The sequence below is a fragment of the Crinia signifera genome, chromosome 1, assembly GCF_055691185.1.
Source record: "Crinia signifera chromosome 1, ASM5569118v1, whole genome shotgun sequence".
Lineage (NCBI taxonomy): Eukaryota > Metazoa > Chordata > Amphibia > Anura > Myobatrachidae > Crinia > Crinia signifera.
This window is the reverse complement of record NC_139217.1, coordinates 261760222-261782100: the sequence shown is the minus strand read 5'-3', so window position 1 is coordinate 261782100 and position 21879 is coordinate 261760222. Positions and strand designations below refer to the sequence as shown.

General features: G+C 42.1%; 1 protein-coding gene across 4 annotated transcripts in view; it reads left to right on the top strand.

The window, feature by feature from the left end:
* The window catches only part of USHBP1 (USH1 protein network component harmonin binding protein 1), a 40928-nt gene that overhangs the window by 6711 nt on the left and 12338 nt on the right, over positions 1–21879 (top strand). For 2 of the 4 annotated variants that reach the window (XM_083181933.1, XM_083181923.1), the window contains exons 2-9: positions 985–1142; positions 6306–6479; positions 7713–7853; positions 8013–8140; positions 8571–8711; positions 11513–11613; positions 12986–13118; positions 21086–21344. In XM_083181933.1, the coding sequence (XP_083038059.1) occupies positions 1125–1142; positions 6306–6479; positions 7713–7853; positions 8013–8140; positions 8571–8711; positions 11513–11613; positions 12986–13118; positions 21086–21344 (1095 nt within the window). In that variant the 5' untranslated portion in view covers positions 985–1124. The remainder of the gene's footprint in view (positions 1–984; positions 1143–6305; positions 6480–7712; positions 7854–8012; positions 8141–8570; positions 8712–11512; positions 11614–12985; positions 13119–21085; positions 21345–21879) is intronic. The other 2 variants (XM_083181940.1, XM_083181949.1) reach the window with 2 other exon arrangements.

The window sequence follows — 21879 nt, the reverse complement described above, 5'->3', positions numbered from 1 at the left end:
AATCAGTAACAATCAGTGACGTGGTGAGGCAGAACCTCTTCTGTCATACTCCAGTAAATTACATAGTTTTGACTATATAAATGATATGAAAAATGCAAAGATTATAGTAGAATAGTGCCTCCTCAGTCATTTACCTCATTGCATGTCACTGATAACAGTAGAGGTGCCCGTACACTATGCAACTTCTCCTGTCAGAGTAGTGGCATACAACCCCCCTCCAGGGTCTCAGACGGCATGATTGCATGCGATACATTGCATGCTGCCCCTCTCCCTGCCTCTGGGAGGAGTACCGAGCCAGAGATCTTACGTGTAACACTTATGATCTCCAGGTCCGATCCAATGCACACGGAACCACGCATCAGATCGGACCGGACATCAAACACATGCTATTTGGGCTGATTTCAACCAATTTTTCAGCCCGATCCGCCACAATAGAGTGAAATCGGGCCCAAATCGCCTTAAATCCCACAGCAAGGAATCCTGTTTCCTCATATCACTAAGGGGATTGCTACATAAATCACTGGGAAAATTAGGGTGGAGTTATTTTTTTCCAGAGATCTCACCAAGAAAATGGCACTAGCTCCATTTTAATAAAGATTTGCAAATGTGCAATAGACTGTGGCACTGTGCCAGAGTCTGCTCTGTGCATTCGCCGGTAAGAGAGGAATGAGCTCACATGGAGACTGCACACAGCCCATCTGCCAATCTTTTGAATCAAACTAACGAGACTGTGGCCTCTATGGTCCTGCTAGGAGAGGGAGTCAGCCACAGAAGCGATATCGATGGCTTTCAATGAACTGATTCAAGGTTGCAGGGGAGAAGAGGTGCCCCCTTGTAAGCAGGAGCTCGGCGGCAGATGACTCCATTGCCTCCCAGAGTTACACCTCTGACCCCAACATACAAATATGCATCAGATCACACTTAAACACCCTTTCACCACACCTTAATAGTATATCACCTATGTTCTTTTATTTTCCCTTTCAGTATTTCAGAATGACTTGTTCTTGCAGCTACAGGATGTGATATCTTCTCTGGAAACATGTGTATTATCCTGGAGAAGTCCATCTGTTGACAAGTCTGTAGAAGAAAGTGTGACACCCCTCCTGAGTACATCTTCTGCAGCCATGCACCAGACTAATCTGGTAAAGATATATAGATATCCAATAACTTGCTATCCTTTTTCAGATGATAAAAACCGCCTGACAGCATGATTTGTGACCGATGATCATTATCATGCTATTTAATTACAGTTCGCGTTTATTACCTAAAAAAGGCCCCCGCTTGTGCATTAACACATGGTGGTGGTTATTCTGATTCACTCGGAAAGCCACAATCACTCTCTAATGGACAAAACCATGTGCACTGCAGGTGGGTCAGATGTAACATGTGCAGAGAGAATTCGATTTGGGTGGGGTTTTTCCTTCGAAGTGAGATCTATATTGCAGTGTAAAAATAAAGCAGCCAGTATTTACCCTGCACAGAACAAAATAACTCACCCAAATGTAATTCTCACTGCACATGTTACATCAGCCCCACCTGCAATGCATATGGTTGTGTCCATTAGAGACTTATTGTGCCCAGGGCTGCCGACTGGGGGGTGCTGTGGGTACAGCTGTCCCGGGCCCCAGGGGGCATGGGGCGGCCCACACAGCAGTTTCATGGGCGTTCCCATGCAAACACTGGGTGTTCTCATGCTAATGGTGTCCTGACGCAGGTGCCAGAAGCGGTCAGCTGATGTCACCACATGTCACCTGCCCGCCCTGTTCACGTAGCAGGGTGCCGCAAATCTGAGTCGCCAAAGAGATTTGCAAGCGCTTGACAAATTATTAGATGGTCGGCGACCATTGAATGATTTTGGGTCCCTATGCCTTATGCAAAACATCCATTCGCATGCGTGGGATATTCGCATGTGGGGATATTGGCTGTGCGAGGGGAAGCCGGTGTTCGTGCGGGTGGCAGGAGGTGTTTAGTTGGCTCGCAATGCTGTGAAAGCTGTGTCAGTCAGATTGACCCCCAAAATATTTGTTATGTTTTTACCAAAATCTGCAGTAAGAAACCTTGATTGCAGTTTAAGAAACTTCACAGATATTGGAGTCCACATACCAGGTTATGTGGATGCAATATTAAGAAGAATTAAAGGGACTGTAGTAGAAATCAATGATTTCTTGGCGGCATATATATATTAAAGATATTATCGGAGTGTGCAAGTCTTATTAGTATAGTACCACCCAACAGTACAATAAAATGTTTTTACGTCATGTGTCCGATGTCAGTATATGTTCGAAATAAGAGGTAAGCTGTCTATTTAGACAAATATCCAATGCGTTTCGTCAGAATGACTTTATCAGCGGCATAGCTAAGGGTGGTACAGAAAGAAGAAAGGGGGCTGTAAGCATAAAAAATGTAGTATATGCTTTAAAATATTATATATATAAAATATATAGTACTTACCAAAATATGGATCTTATATATAGATCTGGACATAAGAGAATATTCTTTATGGTATGGAATAAATTCATAAAATCTGGAAAAATATATATCCATAAATTTTTAATCAGAGGAGTGAGCAAGCAGATAGATAATCCAGAAATAGTGTAACACAAAATTAAGCTTGTATGGTGAAAAAGGGTAAGACCAAGCTTAAATATATATGTATACACACACACACACACACACACACACACACACACACACACACACATATATAGAGACAGAGACAGTCCAATAAGCAGGCAGAGTGAATAATCCCAACGTTTCAGGTTTAGCAAACCCCTTTGTCAAGGGGTACACCTTGACAAAGGGGTTTGCTAACCCCGAAACAGGGTTTAAAGATTGCTCTGTTTGAAAAGACCTCCTGAGTGCCTCTGCCTGCTTATTGGTCTGTCTCTATACCATCACACCGAGGGGGCACTGGGACAGCTGCAGACTTCCAGGAAGAGTGCCGGGCTGACTTCTACGCCTATATATATAGTGAATGAATGACATAGGGGCTGGTTATTTATAGTAAAGAGGCTATGACTCACTTCCTGTTTGGAGATAAGTTTCAAAATTGGTATTTAGAGAACTCAGGGTATATAAACCTGATGTATGTGATCCCCATTTAGCATTTTAGGGGATGGGGTGATGGAGATGGCTGCAGAACAATAGAAAAGCTGTTAATACATCTTTTTCATCAGTGGAACGCACACCAGATGCTCATGCGTTCTACTTGTCGTCCACCTGTCATGTCAGGACATGTTTCTGCCAGGTGGAACACATGCTGAATATCCGTGCGCTCCACCCATGTTCACTAGCCACTCAAAGTAGTTACATCACCAGGCACTTGCAGGATGACATCACGGGTTGCCTGCAGGAAACAATGTACTGCAATGGCATTTCCCCACTGGTCAATGTATAGCTCTTGTGGAATGCACAGTGGGCATCCGTGCGTGCCACTGTTGTCATGGTTACCAATCTGGAAAGATAGCAAAACGGACCTTAAACTGTATCCCCTCCAGAGATTCTTCACTTTCTATTAAAAAGGTAAATTTCATATTGGATAGCATTCATTACATTCTCACTCATAACTACTTTGATTTTAATGGAAAATACTATCTCCAAACCCATGGTACAGCCATGAGTACCAAATTCGCCCACTCATATGCAAATTTGTTGATGGTTTAATGGGAGGAGACTTATATTTAAAACTCTACCTATTTTTCCAAGATCACATTTTATCAGAGATACAAAGACAATTTGCTGCTCATATGGCAAGGTAACCCCTCTGACATCGAGACTATAAATTTATTTATTTGATTATTTGTATATTAAGGTAAGTTTATTATGGTGAGTGTTGAGCCCCCTGTATTTGTAATTATTAGAGCACAGGCCACTGCACCCCAACCTGTTTGCACCCCATTCGTAGGAATGGCGAGTGCGGTGGTACTTCTGTATCTGTATAAGTGGGTTCATTTTTAAGTAACCTTTGTTAAGGTGCCCATACACCTTACAATGGTGCTGTGCATCCATCGCACAGCACATAAAGTCTGTGCTGCCCGTGCTTTTAGTACTAGAGTGCACCGTATCTAGTACAAAAAGTACGGTGCTGTAGCACATTGTATGCTTTTTGTACTAGATGCTATGCAATCTAGTACTAAAAGCACGGAGTTCATCGCACTGTGTATGGGCACCTTTACTGTGATCATAGTTTTCTCATGCACCCCAGATAAGCTAATATATCTGAAAACTGTGACAGTTGCCCCTTAAATACTAATTCAGGAGTTGTGTTGGTGATTGTCTCACCTTTAGAAGTCATAAGGTAGTTGGCAGGTGAGCTCTAAACAAGGGAAAACAAGCACATGTCCATTTTAGCTATGATGTGTCAGCAGTTGCCAGGTTCTTAAGAGACCAATTGTTAGTGTAGGACTTGCAGTGAAATGGGGTCCCTTGGCGATGGGCTGCTAGCATAATTCATTCATAAACTAAAACCCCAATATTTATTTAGAGTAGAGAAACGAGTGCTGCGCTAGGATGGCAGCTAAAACAATAAGTGGTGACCCCTTCACCACAGAAAACGACAGTCCAGATTAGTGTAGATAAATACACAGGGCGTGTTCCCTCTACTGGGGCTCAGAAGTGGATACTGTACATACAGATGTGGATAAGACGCCTCCTCTTCTCCGCCTCATATTCTATAACACAGAAGATGCAGGTGTGAATCCTGTCTAATTCCACATAGGGTGGGGGGTGGGGTGGGGGGAATACCGTACGTCCCTTATAGGGGGGTGGTGACTCCTCTTCTCCGCCTCTCTGATTAAGCACTTACAGGTATGTCCAATGTCAATTTTCCATAGTATCTGCTCCGGAGATAGTGGAGAACAATAAAAAAGTTCTCAGCAAACACTTTTTACATGAAGGCAGTCATGGGAACTGGAATCAGGTACGTGGGTACCGGTGCTCCTCACCTCCAACTGGGTCTCATCTGATCATGCTGACTCTGGTCCATTCATTATTTATTTGATTATTTGTATATTAAGGTGTTAGTTTATTATGGTGAGTGTTGAGCCCCTGTATTTGTGTGTGTGTGTGTGTGTGTGTATATGTATATATATATATATATATAGAGAGAGAGAGATGTAAGCTGGCACTCCACTGCTTAGTAGTCCAGTAGTGGCACTTGGTGCCTTCCCTAGGTAAACCCAAATGGGCACGAATGTACATACAGGTAGATGGGCGGCACTCAGGCGACTTGAAATAACTTGAAAGCAGGAAACTTTTTAGATCAACATTTCAAGAAGCTTTATTCCCGTCATCAGGATACAACAATGAGCAAATACAGACATTATACAGCCCCATCCCATGTGAAATCTAGACTGCAGACTCCCAGGTTCTCACCTGAAGAGAAATCAACAATCAAACAGATGATGCTTGTGCAGCATAAATGGTATCAAATCGTGTACTCCCAATACAATGTATAATATAAACATATATAGTGAAAAACAAATAAAGTGAATATATTTTTTACAGAAATAAACAATGCACATTTAATTGCACATCAAAAAACAGAATAGCCAAAGCAGACAGGTGAATGGAGTTTCATATTTTTGCAGAAATCTAGGGCTTCACTGACCTCCTGTGGTGAACAGAGAAGTGGGAGGCCCGTTGCACAACTGAGCAAGAAGACAAGGACATTAGAGTCTCTAGTTTGAGAAATAGATGCCTCACAGGTCCTCAAGCATTCCAAATTAGATTAATTTCAGTATAGACATTTACCTGGCAGGGATAGGATACAAGGATCTAAGGGCCTTATTCTAGTTCACTCTTTCTGACAAAATCCTTCTTAGATGGACAAAACCATGTGCACTGCAGGGGGGCAGATGTAAAATGTGCAGAGAGAATTAGATTTGGGTGAGTTATTTTATTTATGTGCAGGGAAATAGTGACTGCTTTATTTTTACACTGCAATATAGATCTCACTTTGAAGTAAAACCCCACCCAAATCTAATTCTCTCTGCACAAATAACATCTGCCTCCCTGCATTGCACATGGTTTTGTCCATCTAAGAAGGATTTTGTCAGAAAGAGTGAACTAGAATAAAGCCCTAAGTTCTTATTGTGATTCTGCGTAGTCATTAAACACAATTCCAATAATGACTACCCCGAAGGACAATAATAACCGCAATTAGCATAGTTATGCCAGTTAAATACTTTATCAAGCTTTGTAGGACAACGATTATGTGTCATCTTCTGCCTATTTTGTAGGTGTATTTACACAATGCAGATCTTGTCTTATACAATGTAATCATATGTGGCATTTTTGTAATACAGGAGTTTCCCAACATGTTTTCGATTGAAGATCCAGGATTACAGTCTGAAATCAGAAATTACCAGGAAAATAATGCAGCATTGAGGGTCAAATTAAGTCTCACAGACAGGAATCTGGATAAGTCAAGAGCCACACTCAAGGTCTTCATGCAGGAAAAGGAGGCGCTACAAATAAAGGTATGCTATCCAGTGTACGGGGCCCATGTATTGATAAGCGCATTTGCAGTGTGATCTGCTAGCAATAGTATCCCCCAAAATTGCATTGCAGGGTGTGCTTCTACTGCCCAGATGTGTTAAATAGCACACACACACACAGGGCTGGGGCTTTGAGAGGAGCCTGCCACTGTGATGCACATGCAAGCAAGTTCTGTTGACCATACATGCAAAGCAGCCATTGTCTCCTAGTAATTTGTGCAAAATGTGCCACATTGACTACAATAGGCTTTGTCATCTTCAGATGGGTTTAGCTGTGGGGTCCAAACCAAGCGTGGTTAATCTGATAGCATTGCATACCCCATAGTAAACTATAAGGGTGGCGGCTGCTGTCGGAAATGCTACAGTCTCTCCTTCATTCGCTGCAGTGATACTAATTTTGTTTTGACTTCCTGGATCAGCCCAATTAATGATGTTGAACTTGAAGGATCTGTTCTTTTTTCAACCACTTCATTTTACAAGTTTTAGGGGTATTTGAGTATGAAGAATAAAAAAATTATGTAGGTATTGTACTGGAAATCAAAAGAGAGAATCAAAAGGTATGAATTTATTAATATGAATGCATATAACTATTATTAGTCTCATATTTTAGTATTTCCTCCACCCCTTGGGAGTAACTACCATTCCTAAGTATTAAACCTTCTGCCATTTCTATATAGTACCACAGGCATTTCATAAACAAAACAGTTAAAACAGGGTGCAGGGAGAACATGATGGCTGGGGGAACAAAGAAGATTTAACAAACCACTGTAGGAGGAGGAGATGACCGCTTGAAGCAGATTCGACAGGCCATGATGGGAGGAGGTGACAGGCCTGGGCAGAAAGAGGAGACAGGCCATGATAGGAGGTGTTAGCTCTGGTTGGGAAGAGGAGACAGACCATGATGGGAGGAGGCGACAGGCCTGGGTGGGAAGAGGAGAGAGGGCATGATGGGAGGAGGCGACAGGCCTGGGTGGGAAGAGGAGATAGGATATGGTGGTAAGAGGTGACAGGCCTAGGTGAGAATAGGAGACAGGCATGGGTGGCATCAGGATACCGGCCAGGCTGACAGAAGGTGATAGACCTCTCTGTGCTTGTCATAACATAGACACAAATCAAATAATTTTTCTTAAAGTGATGCCCAGAGTCTGATGGAACTAATTTGCATCCAACTCAATTTGACCCTATTTTTTTTTACTTTTCAATCTTACTATCAAGGCAAAGACTTTACAAGACCTTCTGCAAGACAAAGGCTTTTCTCTTACAACAATCTCTCCACCGACTAGTCCGATGTCTGAAGAACCGAGCAATTGGGCATCTGAGCCTAACCTCCCACCTGCAGAGACGCAGCAGTGCCATGTAAGGAAAACATCTAGTAAATCAGATTTTCAATCAAGGGAAATAATTTAAAAAGGGATTTTTGAGCTACAGCAAACACGTAAAATAACATACATGTATAAACACATACGTGTATATGTGTTTGATATTGTGTTTTTTCATTTTCTTTTTATTTAACAGGCTTCTAATTCAGCTCTACAAAGTCTCATTCAGTATATTCAGTGTCTCCCCGGATCTCCGACTCAGCTGACTTCTCCTCCTGAGATTCACCCATGCACCATGGAGTCTGAGATGAAATGGTTGAAAGGGTAAGTATGAAGAGACGCTTCCATAGACAAGTCATTCCTGTGCATACTCGAATACCCTCTGTGGTCTGCCGTACAGGTGTCTGTAACAGGTCCTGTGCACCATGGTCGCTTTCTATTATACTCCTGGGGTGAAATGTAATAGGATGAGAGATTCAGAAAGTGAGAGATTTGGTAAGAAATCTCCAGTTTTTTTAAAGTGGCAATCATTGACACAGCAAAACCAGTGTGATTTTGCTGTGTCAATGATTGCCACTTTAAAAAAACTGGAGATTTCTTACCAAATCTCTCACTTTCTGAATCTCTCATCCTATTACATTTCACCCCTGATGTGCAATGTTCCACACTTTTACATAACTGGGATTATTACTGCTGTGGATATTACAGGCTGTATGTATATTTGGTATATATGTTACCAATTGCTATATTTCAGACGCCTTGACCATGTAAAACAGTTAAATGACCAGCTCAATGTGACCCTGAAAGAGTGTAAGACTGATTCTGAAAAACTCAGCATGCATCTTGGAAAACTGGAATCTACCTGTACAGCCCTGCGCCTTGCACTGCAGTCCAGGTAATAGAATTTCACATTTATAGTATTAACATAACTTCCAAAATAGTGTTTGTACATGTCATTGTGTTGTTGGACCCGGGGGATATGCAGTACACATGAGGTCAACATTAGTGTATTCGAGTATGATATTATTATTTGCATTGTAAATACTTCTTTTAAAAATGGTGTAACTAAGGCATTCCCAAACTCAGGTACGCTAACAGTCCAGGTTTTAGGGATATCCATGCTTGAGCACAGGTACAGATGGAGCCTCTCTCATCTGAGTGGCTCCTAGTGAATAGCTTGACGCGCCTCGGCATGAATGAGGTGCGTGAGACGCTTGTGCGGCAATGGGGTGCCTAGGCGCGCGGGTGCACCTGATGGTGGCGGCTCCATCTGCAACTTAATTAGAACCTTCATTATTTTGATTTAACCATCTGTGCTGAGGCCTGCATATCAATAATGCCTACACTGTTAAGTGTTAATCTTGCTGGTTGGTAGGTGTAACAAGACATTGGTTCCCCCGGCACACTGAATAGTTTTAGCAACCAATCTTGAACACTACATGATAATAGAATTCAGAGATATTGGTTACATATACCTGCGAAGGTGTATGACATGCCCCCAAGCCGCGTCAAGGTAGGTGTCCAAATATTTACTTTCCGCAAGTATATACAAATAAATTGTTTCAAAATCACCCAATGGGCGGTATTCAATGAGGCTGATTCGCCAGGTTTTTATGGCGATTTTGTGCTGTGCGAATTTCTGACTAAAGCGTCAAGGCTTCTCTGTATATTGGGGGTCCCTAGCGCTATATCTAGGTGCAGGGTGTGGCACCCCAAAAACTATCATAAGCTAGGAGGCCCAGTGCGGCATGCCAGTGAGATACTAAGTGTTAATAATTAGTGATAGGAAGCCGAAGCTATACATAAGGAGAGAGATAAATGAAATGTAATTAAAATAAGAGATAGTGTTAGTGAGGGAAAAGTGTTAATAGAATGTAAGGGCATGCCGCACTAAAGCCACCCAGCCCAACCAGTCCAGGGGCACCGCACCCCACACCACCGTTACCCTAAATTGGGTCTACAATTAGTCAGCAAGGAGCCACATGATAATGGCTCCTTACTTGTTATATCTGAACTAAGAGCTACCTACCTTGGAGCAAACCCAGACTACTCCATGTGGCATATCAGGACCTGCTTCTCCGCCTAATACAGGCTCCTCTCTGCCTCTCACAACATACATACAGATAGTGGTAGATGCTCAAATTAGTTCAGTAAAACTTTTCAGGTGCATGCAAGGGAGGGGTTAATACTTAGTAAGTAACAAGACATTGGTTCCCCCGGCACACTGAATAGTTTTAGCAACCAATCAACACTACATGATAATAGAATTCAGAGATATTGGTTACATATACCTGCGCAGGTGTATGACATGCCCCCAAGCCGCGTCAAGGTAGGTGTCTAAATATTTACTTTCCGTAAATTCCGTATTTTTATACAAATAAATTGTTTAAAAATCACACAATGGGCGGTATTCAATGAGGCTGATTCGCCAGGTTTTTATGGCGATTTTGTGCTGTAAGGCGAATTTCTGACTAAAACGGTGAATCACCCTATTCAATGACCAGATGGCGAATACATTTCAAGGTTTTTTTCGCCATGATTCACAGAGTAGCAATCGCTATCTTTTTATGGTGAAGTGGAAGGTGAACTTTTCAAATAAAGTGTTTTTGTTTTTTACAATTGGTGTCAAAAAATCTGGAATTTTATTTTGAGGAGGGGCATGCTATTTTTATTCATGTGCTGTAAATTTATATTTAATTTATAAAAAAATATATTTTTTTTTTTACACAGACCAGCCAGCGGGGGGCCGGAGCCGAGCCGCTCATTAGATATTCATATATTCACTTCACCCGATCATTACATATGCATGATCGGGTGTAGTGAATATACCTGGTCCCCTGCTGGCACCCCCGGGGGGCAGCCTGTGCTGCCTGGCACCCGGGGAGCCCACCTCCCCCCCACAAACGTTCTGGGGCAGGCAGGGAGACTTCCATCTCCCTGCCTGCCCCCGTCCTCAGGCTCCCTGCGGCGTCCGCCGCAGGAGCTCAAATTCGCCGGTCAGGGGCAGCGAGACCCTGACTCGTTGAATACCAGAGCCGGTGAGGCTCCGGAACGCAGCGAGCAGTGGCGAATGTGCAGCGAATCCTAAACAGGATTCGCTGCACGTCGCCGGAATTCACATTGAATACCGCCCAATGTGATTTCCTGTTGTTTTACCCACATTCTGTCTCTCACAGTTGAAGTGTAACTATGATGGAAGTTACAGACCTCTCATCTTTTTAAGTGCGTCAACTTGCACAATCGGTGTCTGGCTAAATACTTTTTTGCCCTACTGTGTTCGTGTGTGTATACACACACACACACACACACACACACACACACACACACACACATTGAGAACATATATATTTCAGCCACAAAAGTGATATAGACGGTTTTCAATTAACTGATTCCAACTCGTAGGGGAGGAGAGGTGCCCCCTTGGGAGCAGGACTCCATTGCTTCCCAGAGTTATGCCTCTGCAGTTAGGCAGGAAGATATAACAGGCCAGGATGTGACAAGCTGACAGGACAAGATAAGATATATACAGGGTTAGGAGAGGGGACAGTTCAGAGTGGGAGAAGGTGACAGAGACTTGTAGGTGTAGCTGGTTCCTCACCTATGAGATGTTTATATTTATTACAGGCTTATAGTATAATTAAAATGATATGAAACATTCAATAACCAAGTCCTGCTCACTTTATCACTCTGTTGCAGTGAGAGGTGTCTGAAGACCTATAGTGTGCTGCTGGCTCTTGCAGAAGCCAAAGGAGAGATCCTGCTTGGCCAGGTAACATCAGGAGACCTCCTGAGTGCAGGTAAATATTTGTTATGCTACAAGCGTTTCGTGTATACATTGCTACTTATCTATAGCCACAAATCATGTATGGTCAGTGCAAGTAGTTATGGCCAGAGCTGGGAGCTGGCAGAGCTTTGTACTTATATTAATATGAATAACATAACCAAAATAGGGACATTTGGGACTGGAGTAGAAATCAGTAACACTGCTGAGGGGAAAAACACTGATCGCCTATTGGAATCTCTGTTTGGGTGGCTCATTAATTGACCATTTGGGAGAATCAAAATTCCTTATTGCCCTCCTATGCGACAGTAAGGAATCATATTCTTGCATTGCAAAAATGCAAGAATATGCTCCTCTGGATTTACAAGGTATTCCTCTTAATGCAGTACCTTATTCCCATTGTACAGTTGTTCCAAACAGAGTGCCGTGGCTAAGGCAGCTGCTGTGTTCCCAGATGCACAGACGCTGACACAAATGCAATGCCCAGGCAGAGAAACTGCATGTGCCCTATGACAGGTGCGAGTGTACATGTGATGGTGTGCCGATGATGCACAGACTGGGGCATTTCAAGAAACAGTGGTGGTGTTGAAATGTGCAGAGATGCTGAAAATGGATGTCTCAGTGCTTGCACATTTAGATGCACACTTGTACACCAGGGGCAGGCTGAAAACAGCATTTGCATATTATCACAGCCGGGGCTACAGACGCAGCAGCATCCATATCTGAATTAGATCTAAATACAGTATCTTTGATTCAATGCTTCCTAACATCTGTGTTTATGTGGTAAAGAATCAGACTATAAAGCCCAATAAGGCTGGAACTGAGGTGAATGCTTTAATAATCTGAGGGATGCACAGTATAATATGGTGGTGCTATACATATAAATGAAAATAATAATATTTGAACTATGGGGGTAATTCATACCGGATAGCACGGCTGCAGACACGCGATGGCCAGCAATCACATACACGTGACCTTGCTATAGTGAAATCCCGCCTTCAAATAAGTGTGTACACCGTGTGAATGGATGTGTATGGCTAGTAAAAACGATACACTTGAGCAAAACCCTTCGTAAAAGGCTCATTAACAAATTATATTTCCACTGGTTTGCGAATGGAAAAGGTAGCAGGCATCACTGGAAGCCATCGCGCATGTGCATTATGGCGCCAGCACAAAAACAGTTCATTAAATTTCGGCCACTGTTAAATTCACAGCCGTGTGATCTGTTCTAAATTGGGCCCTATATCCACACTTTTTCATCCAAAATAGCAAGTGCCAAAATACTACTCTTACATTTTACATATAAAAATTCCCGCGTACAGTATGAAGTGAAACTGCTTAGCTGTTGGTGGGATTATATGTGACTGCTGCTCTCTGTTCCCCTCCAGGTTGGGGACTGCTGCCAAAAGACTTAGAAATAAAAACCAAGCTCTTCATGATGGAAGTGAAGAAGACCTTTAGAAGGGAAAAGCAAAGTTCAGACCAGGAAACAAAGAACATGGTGGGACCAACAATGCACAGGTAATATGGAGCCTCTTTACAGTCTCTGCACATATTGCAGCAGTATATGGTGCTCCCCATGTTATTTGGTGTACATCACTTAGCATATCAGAATATTTTACAAGGGTATTATTTAATTTGCTGAAAGTATTGTTTAAATGTAAAGCTGGGTACACACCTATACAATTGTCAGGCCATTCTTTCGGCCATTGGATTGTATAGGTGTATACGCTGTCCTGACTCCCTGTGGTACGATCGATAATGGGCTCAAAACGCTCTGTCTTGGTCGGTCGTAATCTTATGTGCAATTTAATATTCATCCGACCAAATATCATAACAAAAGTGCAGTACTTTTTGTACTAGATCGTATCGCATCTAGTTCAGAACGCACACTGTTATAGCAGATCGCATGCGTTTTTTAATTAGATGCAATCAAGTACAAAACGAATGGAGCGCATCGCACCCTGTGTGGGCACCTTACTGGGGCATAAAGGTGCTTTGATCCCGGTGGCCGACGATACCGATTCGATATCAACGCCCGCCAGGACCCGACAGGTTGCCGGAATCGGAGAGGAGGGAGGAAGGGCGGCAGGAGGATGGCGGGCAGAGGGGTGGATGCTGCAAAGAGCAGCATGTAACTGACTTGGATCTTCCAGATCGAAGCAGGAGAAACCACAGTAGGTATCGGAGATACCTGCTGCTATCCCTCCATTCCCGCCAGCAGCTGCTGGTTTTTTATGTAGGATGTGATGCTGCTAGATTTACCAATATCCAGAAGACTGACCACCACAGGATGGAGTTCTTTTGAAGATGGGATATTGCCATAGCAAGTTGCAATCAATCAGATTCTATTTATTATGTTCTAGAAGGTGCTAAATAAAAAAGAAGTAGAATCTGATTGGTTGCTTTGGGTAACATCCCATCTTAGTATATTTACTCCACAGCTGCCACCATTGTAGGATATGGACTACACTTGGCATTTGCTGCTGGCAGAGAGTTCCCCTAAAACTTTCACCAGAAATGGCTGTGGTGCCTGTGCAGGCAGCAGGACCACATGCACAGCAGCCCTGGCACCACATTTGTCCTATTGCAGGGATGGGATCCTTTCAGAGCCCCTGTCCCTGCTGGTGCCATATGATACATAATGCTGATGTGATTATATATATATATATATATAATATTGTGCCCAGATCAAATTACAAATGCGATCCGTGATAAATAGCACCATTGCTGTTAGAATAAACTCCAGTCCCTTTAGACTGAAATTCAAACAATATCAGCTACAGAGGAATAAGAATCTCAATAGTGGAAAAGAAAGTTTCCTGTATGATGAATTAATAATCCTGACACGTTTCAGTGCACTTTTTTTTTTTTAAATATCTTTTTATTGAGCTTTTTCATATATAATGAATATAAACAGATATCATACATACTGTGTTTCTGACTGATTTTTTCGTAACACATGCAAGTAGTTCTGGATATACAGTAAGGATATTACAAAGGTTTAGAATAAATATCATGTGTATAAACATATCGAGAGTCGTAGATATAAGTATATGATATGTGCTTCACGTAGGATGACAAATATACCATAACATTTGTATTAGTACTGGATTTTTCAACCAGAAACAGAAACAAAAAGCAAAAACAGAAAAAACCATACCTATGTAAAGACAAGGGAAGTGTGGGGTAGGAAAGAAAAAGGGGGGGGGGGGGGTATATATATCTTGACATGGCCTACTTTAACCTAATTATAGATATAAATATGAATAAGAATGAACACTTCTGGGATTCAACATTCTGATATGGGAACGATCAACGTCCCTGATGTTATCTTTTTCATGAGGAACCATTCAGTATTTTGAAAAACTTTAAATATGTGAGATTGAACCTCAGGTTCTTGACCTTCAATAAACAAAGCCCATTTCTTGTAGAAGGAAATTACGCCAGATTCTGGGGTTACAGATGCTGATTTCCTATCATAATATAATAGTTGTAACATTATATTCTGTACCTCCATAATAGAAGGTTTGGAAGGAGATAGCCAGTGTTTTAGAATAGCTTTCTTAGCTACTGTCATAAGTATTGTAAGTACAGGTATAAGCAGTGTTTTATTCTTTCCCAGGTCCCAAGTTGAGAAGTTTACTAATAGACATGCTAATGGGTCTATCCGCACTTGTATTTGAAATATGTGGTTGATGTAATTAATAATTTTATTCCAAAAACGTTTTATAGCTCCACAGTCCCAGAAGCAGTGTAAATAGGAAGCAGATGATACATGGCATTTAGGACATTTACTGGAATTAGACGCCGCGAAATGTGCATATCTAGCTGGTGAAATATACGCCATTTGAATCGATCGAAAATGCACCTCCTGTAGATAGGCGGAATTAAGAATCTTCATAGTCCTATCATAATGTGAACTGATCGCCTCATATGAGGTGAGAGTAGGGAAGTGCATTTTCCATTTCTCAAATCGTTCTGTCCATTTAGTGACAGTCTGTGTGTCGGATAATAATGTATAGAGGGACGAGAGACGGTATGGTTGCCTTCTGCAGGAATTCAGTAGGGTATAAATTTTATTTGGCTGTGAAGTAGCCAATGGGGTAGTCTGTTTATCAGGGTGCAGCAAAGGATACAGGTAGTGACGAAGCTGTAAATACATAAAGAATTGACCATGGCCTAGCCCATACTCATCCTGGAGTTTATTAAATGGCAGAATTATGCCTCCTGGGTCAAAGACTTTTGAGGAAGCTGTAATGCCTTTGTCATGCCAGTTTCGGAAATGGGAGTTAGAAAGGGATAGGGGGAATGAAGGGTTGCCCCAAATAGGTATAAATTGAGATGCAAGATGATTACATTTAAGTGTTTTATTAATTGAGCACCATGCAAGGTAAATATCTTTAAATAGTGGGTTTTGCCTAATGTTTGGAGGTATATCTGTTAGCTTAGAGTGAAGAAGGGCACCTGGAGAGAATGGGTGTAGCATAGCTTCATCTAGATGAATATCCGTGAATGAGCAAGAGCCCAACAGCCAATCAACAACGTATCTAAACATTACTGAGTCGTTGTATAATGAAAAGTCAGGTACACCAAGTCCTCCTAGTCTTCTAGGGGCGGTTAGTTTTTTAAGGGCTACTTTTGGTTTTTTACCCTGCCATAAAAAATTGTTTATCATTTTGTTTAGTTTTTTAATGTCTGTTTTTGTTAGCCTTATTGGTAATTTTTGTATTAGGTAAAATATCTTAGGGAATATTATACTTTGGATGACAGCGATACGTCCAAGGAGGGAGATAGGGAGCATTTTCCAACTTTCCATCAAAGCAGATATTTTTGTAATAACTGGCGTATAGTTTTTTGCATAGAGATTCCCATAATCTGCTGTTATTTTAACCCCTAGGTATTTAATGTCTTGGGAGGTGGAAGCAAATGGGAGGGATGTTACATAAGATTTAGTATTTGCATCTGTTGACGAGAAAAATAGAATTTCCGATTTGGTGATGTTTATTCGGTATCCAGCTCTGGCTCCGAATGAGGAAATAAGACGTAATATTTCCGGGATTGTTGTGGGGGGATCAGATATAAAGAGCAGCATGTCGTCTGCAAACAATGATAGACGTAGTTCCTTGGTTCCCACTTTTATTCCTTTGAAAATGGCAGAAGAACGCAGTGCTATCGCTAACGGTTCCAACGCTATCGCGAAAAGGAGTGGGGAAAGTGGACAGCCTTGACGGGTCCCTTTTTTGATGGTAAATGGGGCAGATAGATGACCATTACTTGCTATTTGTGTCTGGGGAAGATGATATATGCATTTTAGGATCTGGATAAATTTATCTGGAAAACCAAACTTAATTCGTGTGTGAAATAGGTGAGGCCATTCAATCAGGTCGAATGCCTTCTCCGCGTCCAACGATAAAATCAAGTTGGACGAGGAGAAGGGTGCGCCCGTAACTGAAGCATAGACCGCTGTGAGTACTTTTCTGACATTAATTTCAGAGTGTCTGCCGGTTATGAAGCCGGTCTGATCTGAATGGATTATATTAGGCAATATTGTTTTAAGCCTTTCGGCTAGGATCTTGGTCAGAAGCTTATAATCAAGGTTAAGCAGGGAAATGGGCCTGTATGAGCCTGGAAGGGAAGGATCACGACCTGGTTTTGGTAAGACTTTTAGGATGGCCGTATTAAAATGTAGGGGGGGTGTGTCTTGCGTTAGAAGTGAATTAAGTACCATAACTACTGTGGGACCTATCAGTGGGAGAAGTATCTTGTAGAAGTCGCCATTTAGGCCATCAGGGCCCGGTGCTTTATCTTTCTTAAAGTTTCGGATGGCAGCCTCTACTTCTTTTAATTGTATAGGTGCTGTTAGAGCTGTAGCTTCCTGTTGGGATATTTGGAGGCATGGTAATTTAGTCCAAAAATCAGATGGGAGACTAGGGAGTGATATAGGAGGGGTATCTTCTGGAGGTGGACCTGAGTATAGTTTTAGGTAAAAATTGCGAAGTACTTCCGCTATTTCAGTGTTGGAGGTCGTCAGGTCACCTTCCGGGGTTTTAAGTGGATGGACTACAGCAGGGGGTCTTGTCCCATTTAAAAGATTGGTTAGGAGTTTTCCTGTCTTATTTCCGAATTTATGGAATTTATAATTCACCGAAAATAGAAACCTATCGCCTAAGGATTGCATGTAGTCGTCAAAGTTAGTTTTTGCTAGCAGATAAATGTTTTTGTTAGACATTGTAGGAGATGTCTTATATTGTTGATAGGCAGCTGTCAACTCATTTTGGATCTCTAGGTATTTTTTTGTATATTCCCGTCTCATTTTGGATACATAAGCAATAATTGAGCCTCGTAGGACAGTTTTCGCCGTCATCCAATAGAGGGTTGGGTTAGATTCTAGGTGTGCTACATTGTTACTGTTATAGTCTCTCCAGGTGTCCTCTAAATGTTGTTTAAATTTTTTCGAATTGGCCAGGTAGGAGGGAAATCTCCATGTTTTATGTTTAGGGGATTTCAGGGGGGATTCCATAGTGAAGGAGACTAGGGCGTGGTCCGATATAACAATCGGGGCAATGTGGGAGGATATTATGTTGGCAAAAACTTTATGAGAGGGTAGGACATAATCAATTCTTGACAGTGTTGCATGGGCCGCAGAAAGACATGTGTAGTCTTTTTCGATGGGGTGTAGTGCCCGCCAAGCGTCAATTAATTGGAGTCTCGTTGCAAATTCAGGAACTTCTACTTTTGGGAGTGAATGGGCTGAGGGGGGGGGGGGTTTTGGATTTATCCAGTGTTAATGAGGATACTAAATTGAGGTCTCCGCATATCACTAGGGAGTCAGGGATTTTTGGGGAAAGCTTTGCAATGATATGTTGAAAAAACTTTTTTGAGTACTTATTTGGGGCGTAGATATTGCAAAGCGTGAATGAACATGTGCCTATTTTTAGGGTGAGAATGAGATATCTACCTCTCGGGTCCGTTATAATATCAGAGGCTTCACAGGGTATGTGTTTTTGAATTAATATTACAACCCCTCTGGATTTGGATGAGTATGGGCTAGAGCCTAGTACCTTCCAACCTAGAGTATTCAGCTTCGTCACTTCTGCTGGGACTAAATGCGTTTCCTGCAAGAAGGCAATGTCAATACCTTGTTTTTTGATGTACATTAAGACTTTCCTCCTCTTAGCCGGCGAATTTATTCCTCCTACATTCCATGTTCCCATGGTTAACGTATCCATGATCCTCGGGTGAGTTTAAGGTTTCGCAGGTCTGTCAGTCTTCGTGAGGCAAGAGCTGGTGAAACATGAGGAGAGAGGGGGGGGGAAGGAGACAAAGACAGGGGGAACACAAAAACATAGCTACCAACTATAGTGGTTACGATATATTTCATAACTATCAATTTGTTGATAATATAACAGGTCGAGAGAGAAAGACAAATTCCTAGTTATGAAATCAACTTCCGTATAACTATAATCTGAGTATAAAGAAAAGAGTAAAGCCTCAGTGGAAAGAACTCGTCCGGTAATACAACCGTGTAGGGGCAGTTATCAGAGCCCTCCACGACCCCCACCATAACTCAGATTTATAACACCATAAACACTTATGTTATGCATCATTCCCAGCTGAGTGGAGAATGTGTGCGGGAGAAATACATTATCTATAAATTGAAGAAATCTTTAACGAGTGTCCCTGAAAAAGATTTGAAGTGGTAAAAATGACCTAAAGACATTAACTGCTAACCTTGTGAGGAAAAACAAATATAAAAGAGAGGAGGGAGGCATTAGACCTGGAATAAGCTTTAGGTCTGACGTACTTCTCTATTGTAGAGAACCATTATAGGGAGTCTGTATGGTTTGAGGATAGCGTCCCTGATTTTGTTAAGGTATACACATATACCTAAAAAGAAAAAGTACCGTCCAAGGTAAAAATAAAAAATAAAAATCCAAAAAGGAAGGAGGTAAGTTGCAGTGTCATTATTTTGATGACATAGCGTTCTGTAAGAGAACCAATGTAGTTAGATCTCTGACTGCTTAGGGAGGAGCACGTTGAGATGCTGGTATCAAGCTGGTTCAAGGAGGGGTGGACTGGATCGGATCACTGATGTCATGGGAGAATTGAGTCGAGATCTCATCTAGGTACGCTTGGGCATCTTGTGGATTCATGAAGTCCTTGTGGGAGGAGCCATCGTAGATGCGTAAGCGAGCTGGGTATAGGAGGCCAAATTTTCGGCCCTCATGTACCATTTTGGAGCAAATGGGCGAAAAGGCTTTACGGGCCCTAGTAAGCTCCACGGAGTAATCCTGGAATATAAAAAGCTTTTGGCCCTCCCAGACCAGGTCTTTAGTTTTGCGAGATGCTGACCAGAGGATCTGTTTATGAAGGAAATTTAAACATCGGAAAAGCGTGACCCTGGGTCTAGGTTTAGAGGGTGAGGGGATCGGGCCAACCCTATGCACCCTCTCCACGACCATATCATTGCAGTCTTGGGCAACCCCCAATAAAGTCGGCAGTGTATTCCTTACGAAATGTGCAAGTGCTGTGGTCTTAATAGATTCTGGAATACCCACTATGCGAAGGTTATTCCTTCTAGATCTATTTTCTATATCATCCAGCTTCTGCCATATCTGTGAATTATCAGAAGTTAAATGTCTGACGGTTTGTTTAAGTCCATCTACCTCATGAGCAGTGGCGCCTATCATATTCTCAGCATGTGCCATGCGTTGGGTCAGGGAATTTATCTGCAGCTTAATGTCTGTGACCGCTTGCTGTAACAACGGAGCCATCGTGGATTTGATGGCTTCCACGATGTCACCATAAGTTGCTGGGGCTCCCGGGTCTTTGCATACCTTAGTGGCCGGGTCTAACTCAGAGGCAGCCTTCTTTGATGCCGGAGCGGCACTATCACGCTCCGTGTCTGCGCCGGGCGCCATGTTTGGGGATGTGCGCCTCTTGTCATGGCGTGCTGCGGGCGGATTAGCTGTGGCTGCAGGAGTTCCTGAGCGGTCCATGCCTGCCAGGAGGGGATCGGTAATCAGAAGCGCTGTGTGCCGGGGTGTTTGGAAGCTGCGGACAGCCTTTACAAGGTACGGCGGGACGGTCTATGGAGGAGCTCCGGGTGCCTGCGTCCTCACACCATGAAGCCGGAACCGGAAGTCTTCAGTGCACTTTTAACCACTTTCCTCAGAAGGTAAGATTACTGTCCAATTTATAATGTGCTACCACAGTTGTTGAATAAGTTATCAATTACTGTACGTCTGACTATAGAGTATGTATGGTTAATATTACTTTTTAAATATTGAGGCATCGAAGTTACCATTTTGAAAAACTCTGCCTTATAAATTTACCCTCTAGCTTTTGTTTCTTTTTATGTTTCTGTCACGAGTATAACATGATGTTATTTTATATTGTTTCTATTATGAAGAAACACATACAGAATATGATTGTGTGATTTATTTTAATTAGAATTCGTAAACACAATGCATACATTTTTCTAGGCTTTATGCCCCCTGGCTAAGTGAAGAAGAGGAACAGATCCTAAGAGAGTACATACAGTCTCTAAAGTGGGATCTGACATGCGTTACTGCGTTGGAACAGTCAGCCATTGGTGCTTCTCATGCCAAAGAAGTAACTGATTGTGCTGACATTATTAAGGGTAAAGTAGATGATGCCATCAGAGCCTCAGTGGAAGCTTTACCGTGTCTGCCCGAGAAACCTGCCCGAACCCAGATCATGCAAGAACTGATGGATACTAAGGTGAGGAAAAATTGACTACTGTGGTTACAGTCCTCAAATAACACAAATAAGTATTCATGTAATGAACAGTTTAATCACAGTAGTATGTTGTGCTCTACAAATACCATGTGTACTACATAGAATGCATAACAAATTTTGATAACCAAAGAGTGCTTATGAAATTATGGATTCTAATATGGCACTCCGAATTGCTTTGTAGAACAATTTTGTATTTGTACTTTTTAGTATCTATTTTTAGTATGTATATATACACTACCATTCAAAAGCTTGGGGTCACATATAAATTCCCTCATTTTTATTAAAGGAAAGCAAAGTGTTTTTTTTTTCATGAAGATAACATTAAATTATCAGAAATACAATCCATACATTGTTAATGTGGTAAATGACTATACTCAGGGCTTCAAGTGGTCATACATTTCTCTATGCCACCTAATTACCCCCCCCCCCCCCTCCACTCCCCCAATTAGGCAGAGTCAGGGCCTGGGGTAGGTTTTTTTTGCATCCCCCTGCAAACTAGAATGCTTTTCTGTGAGAA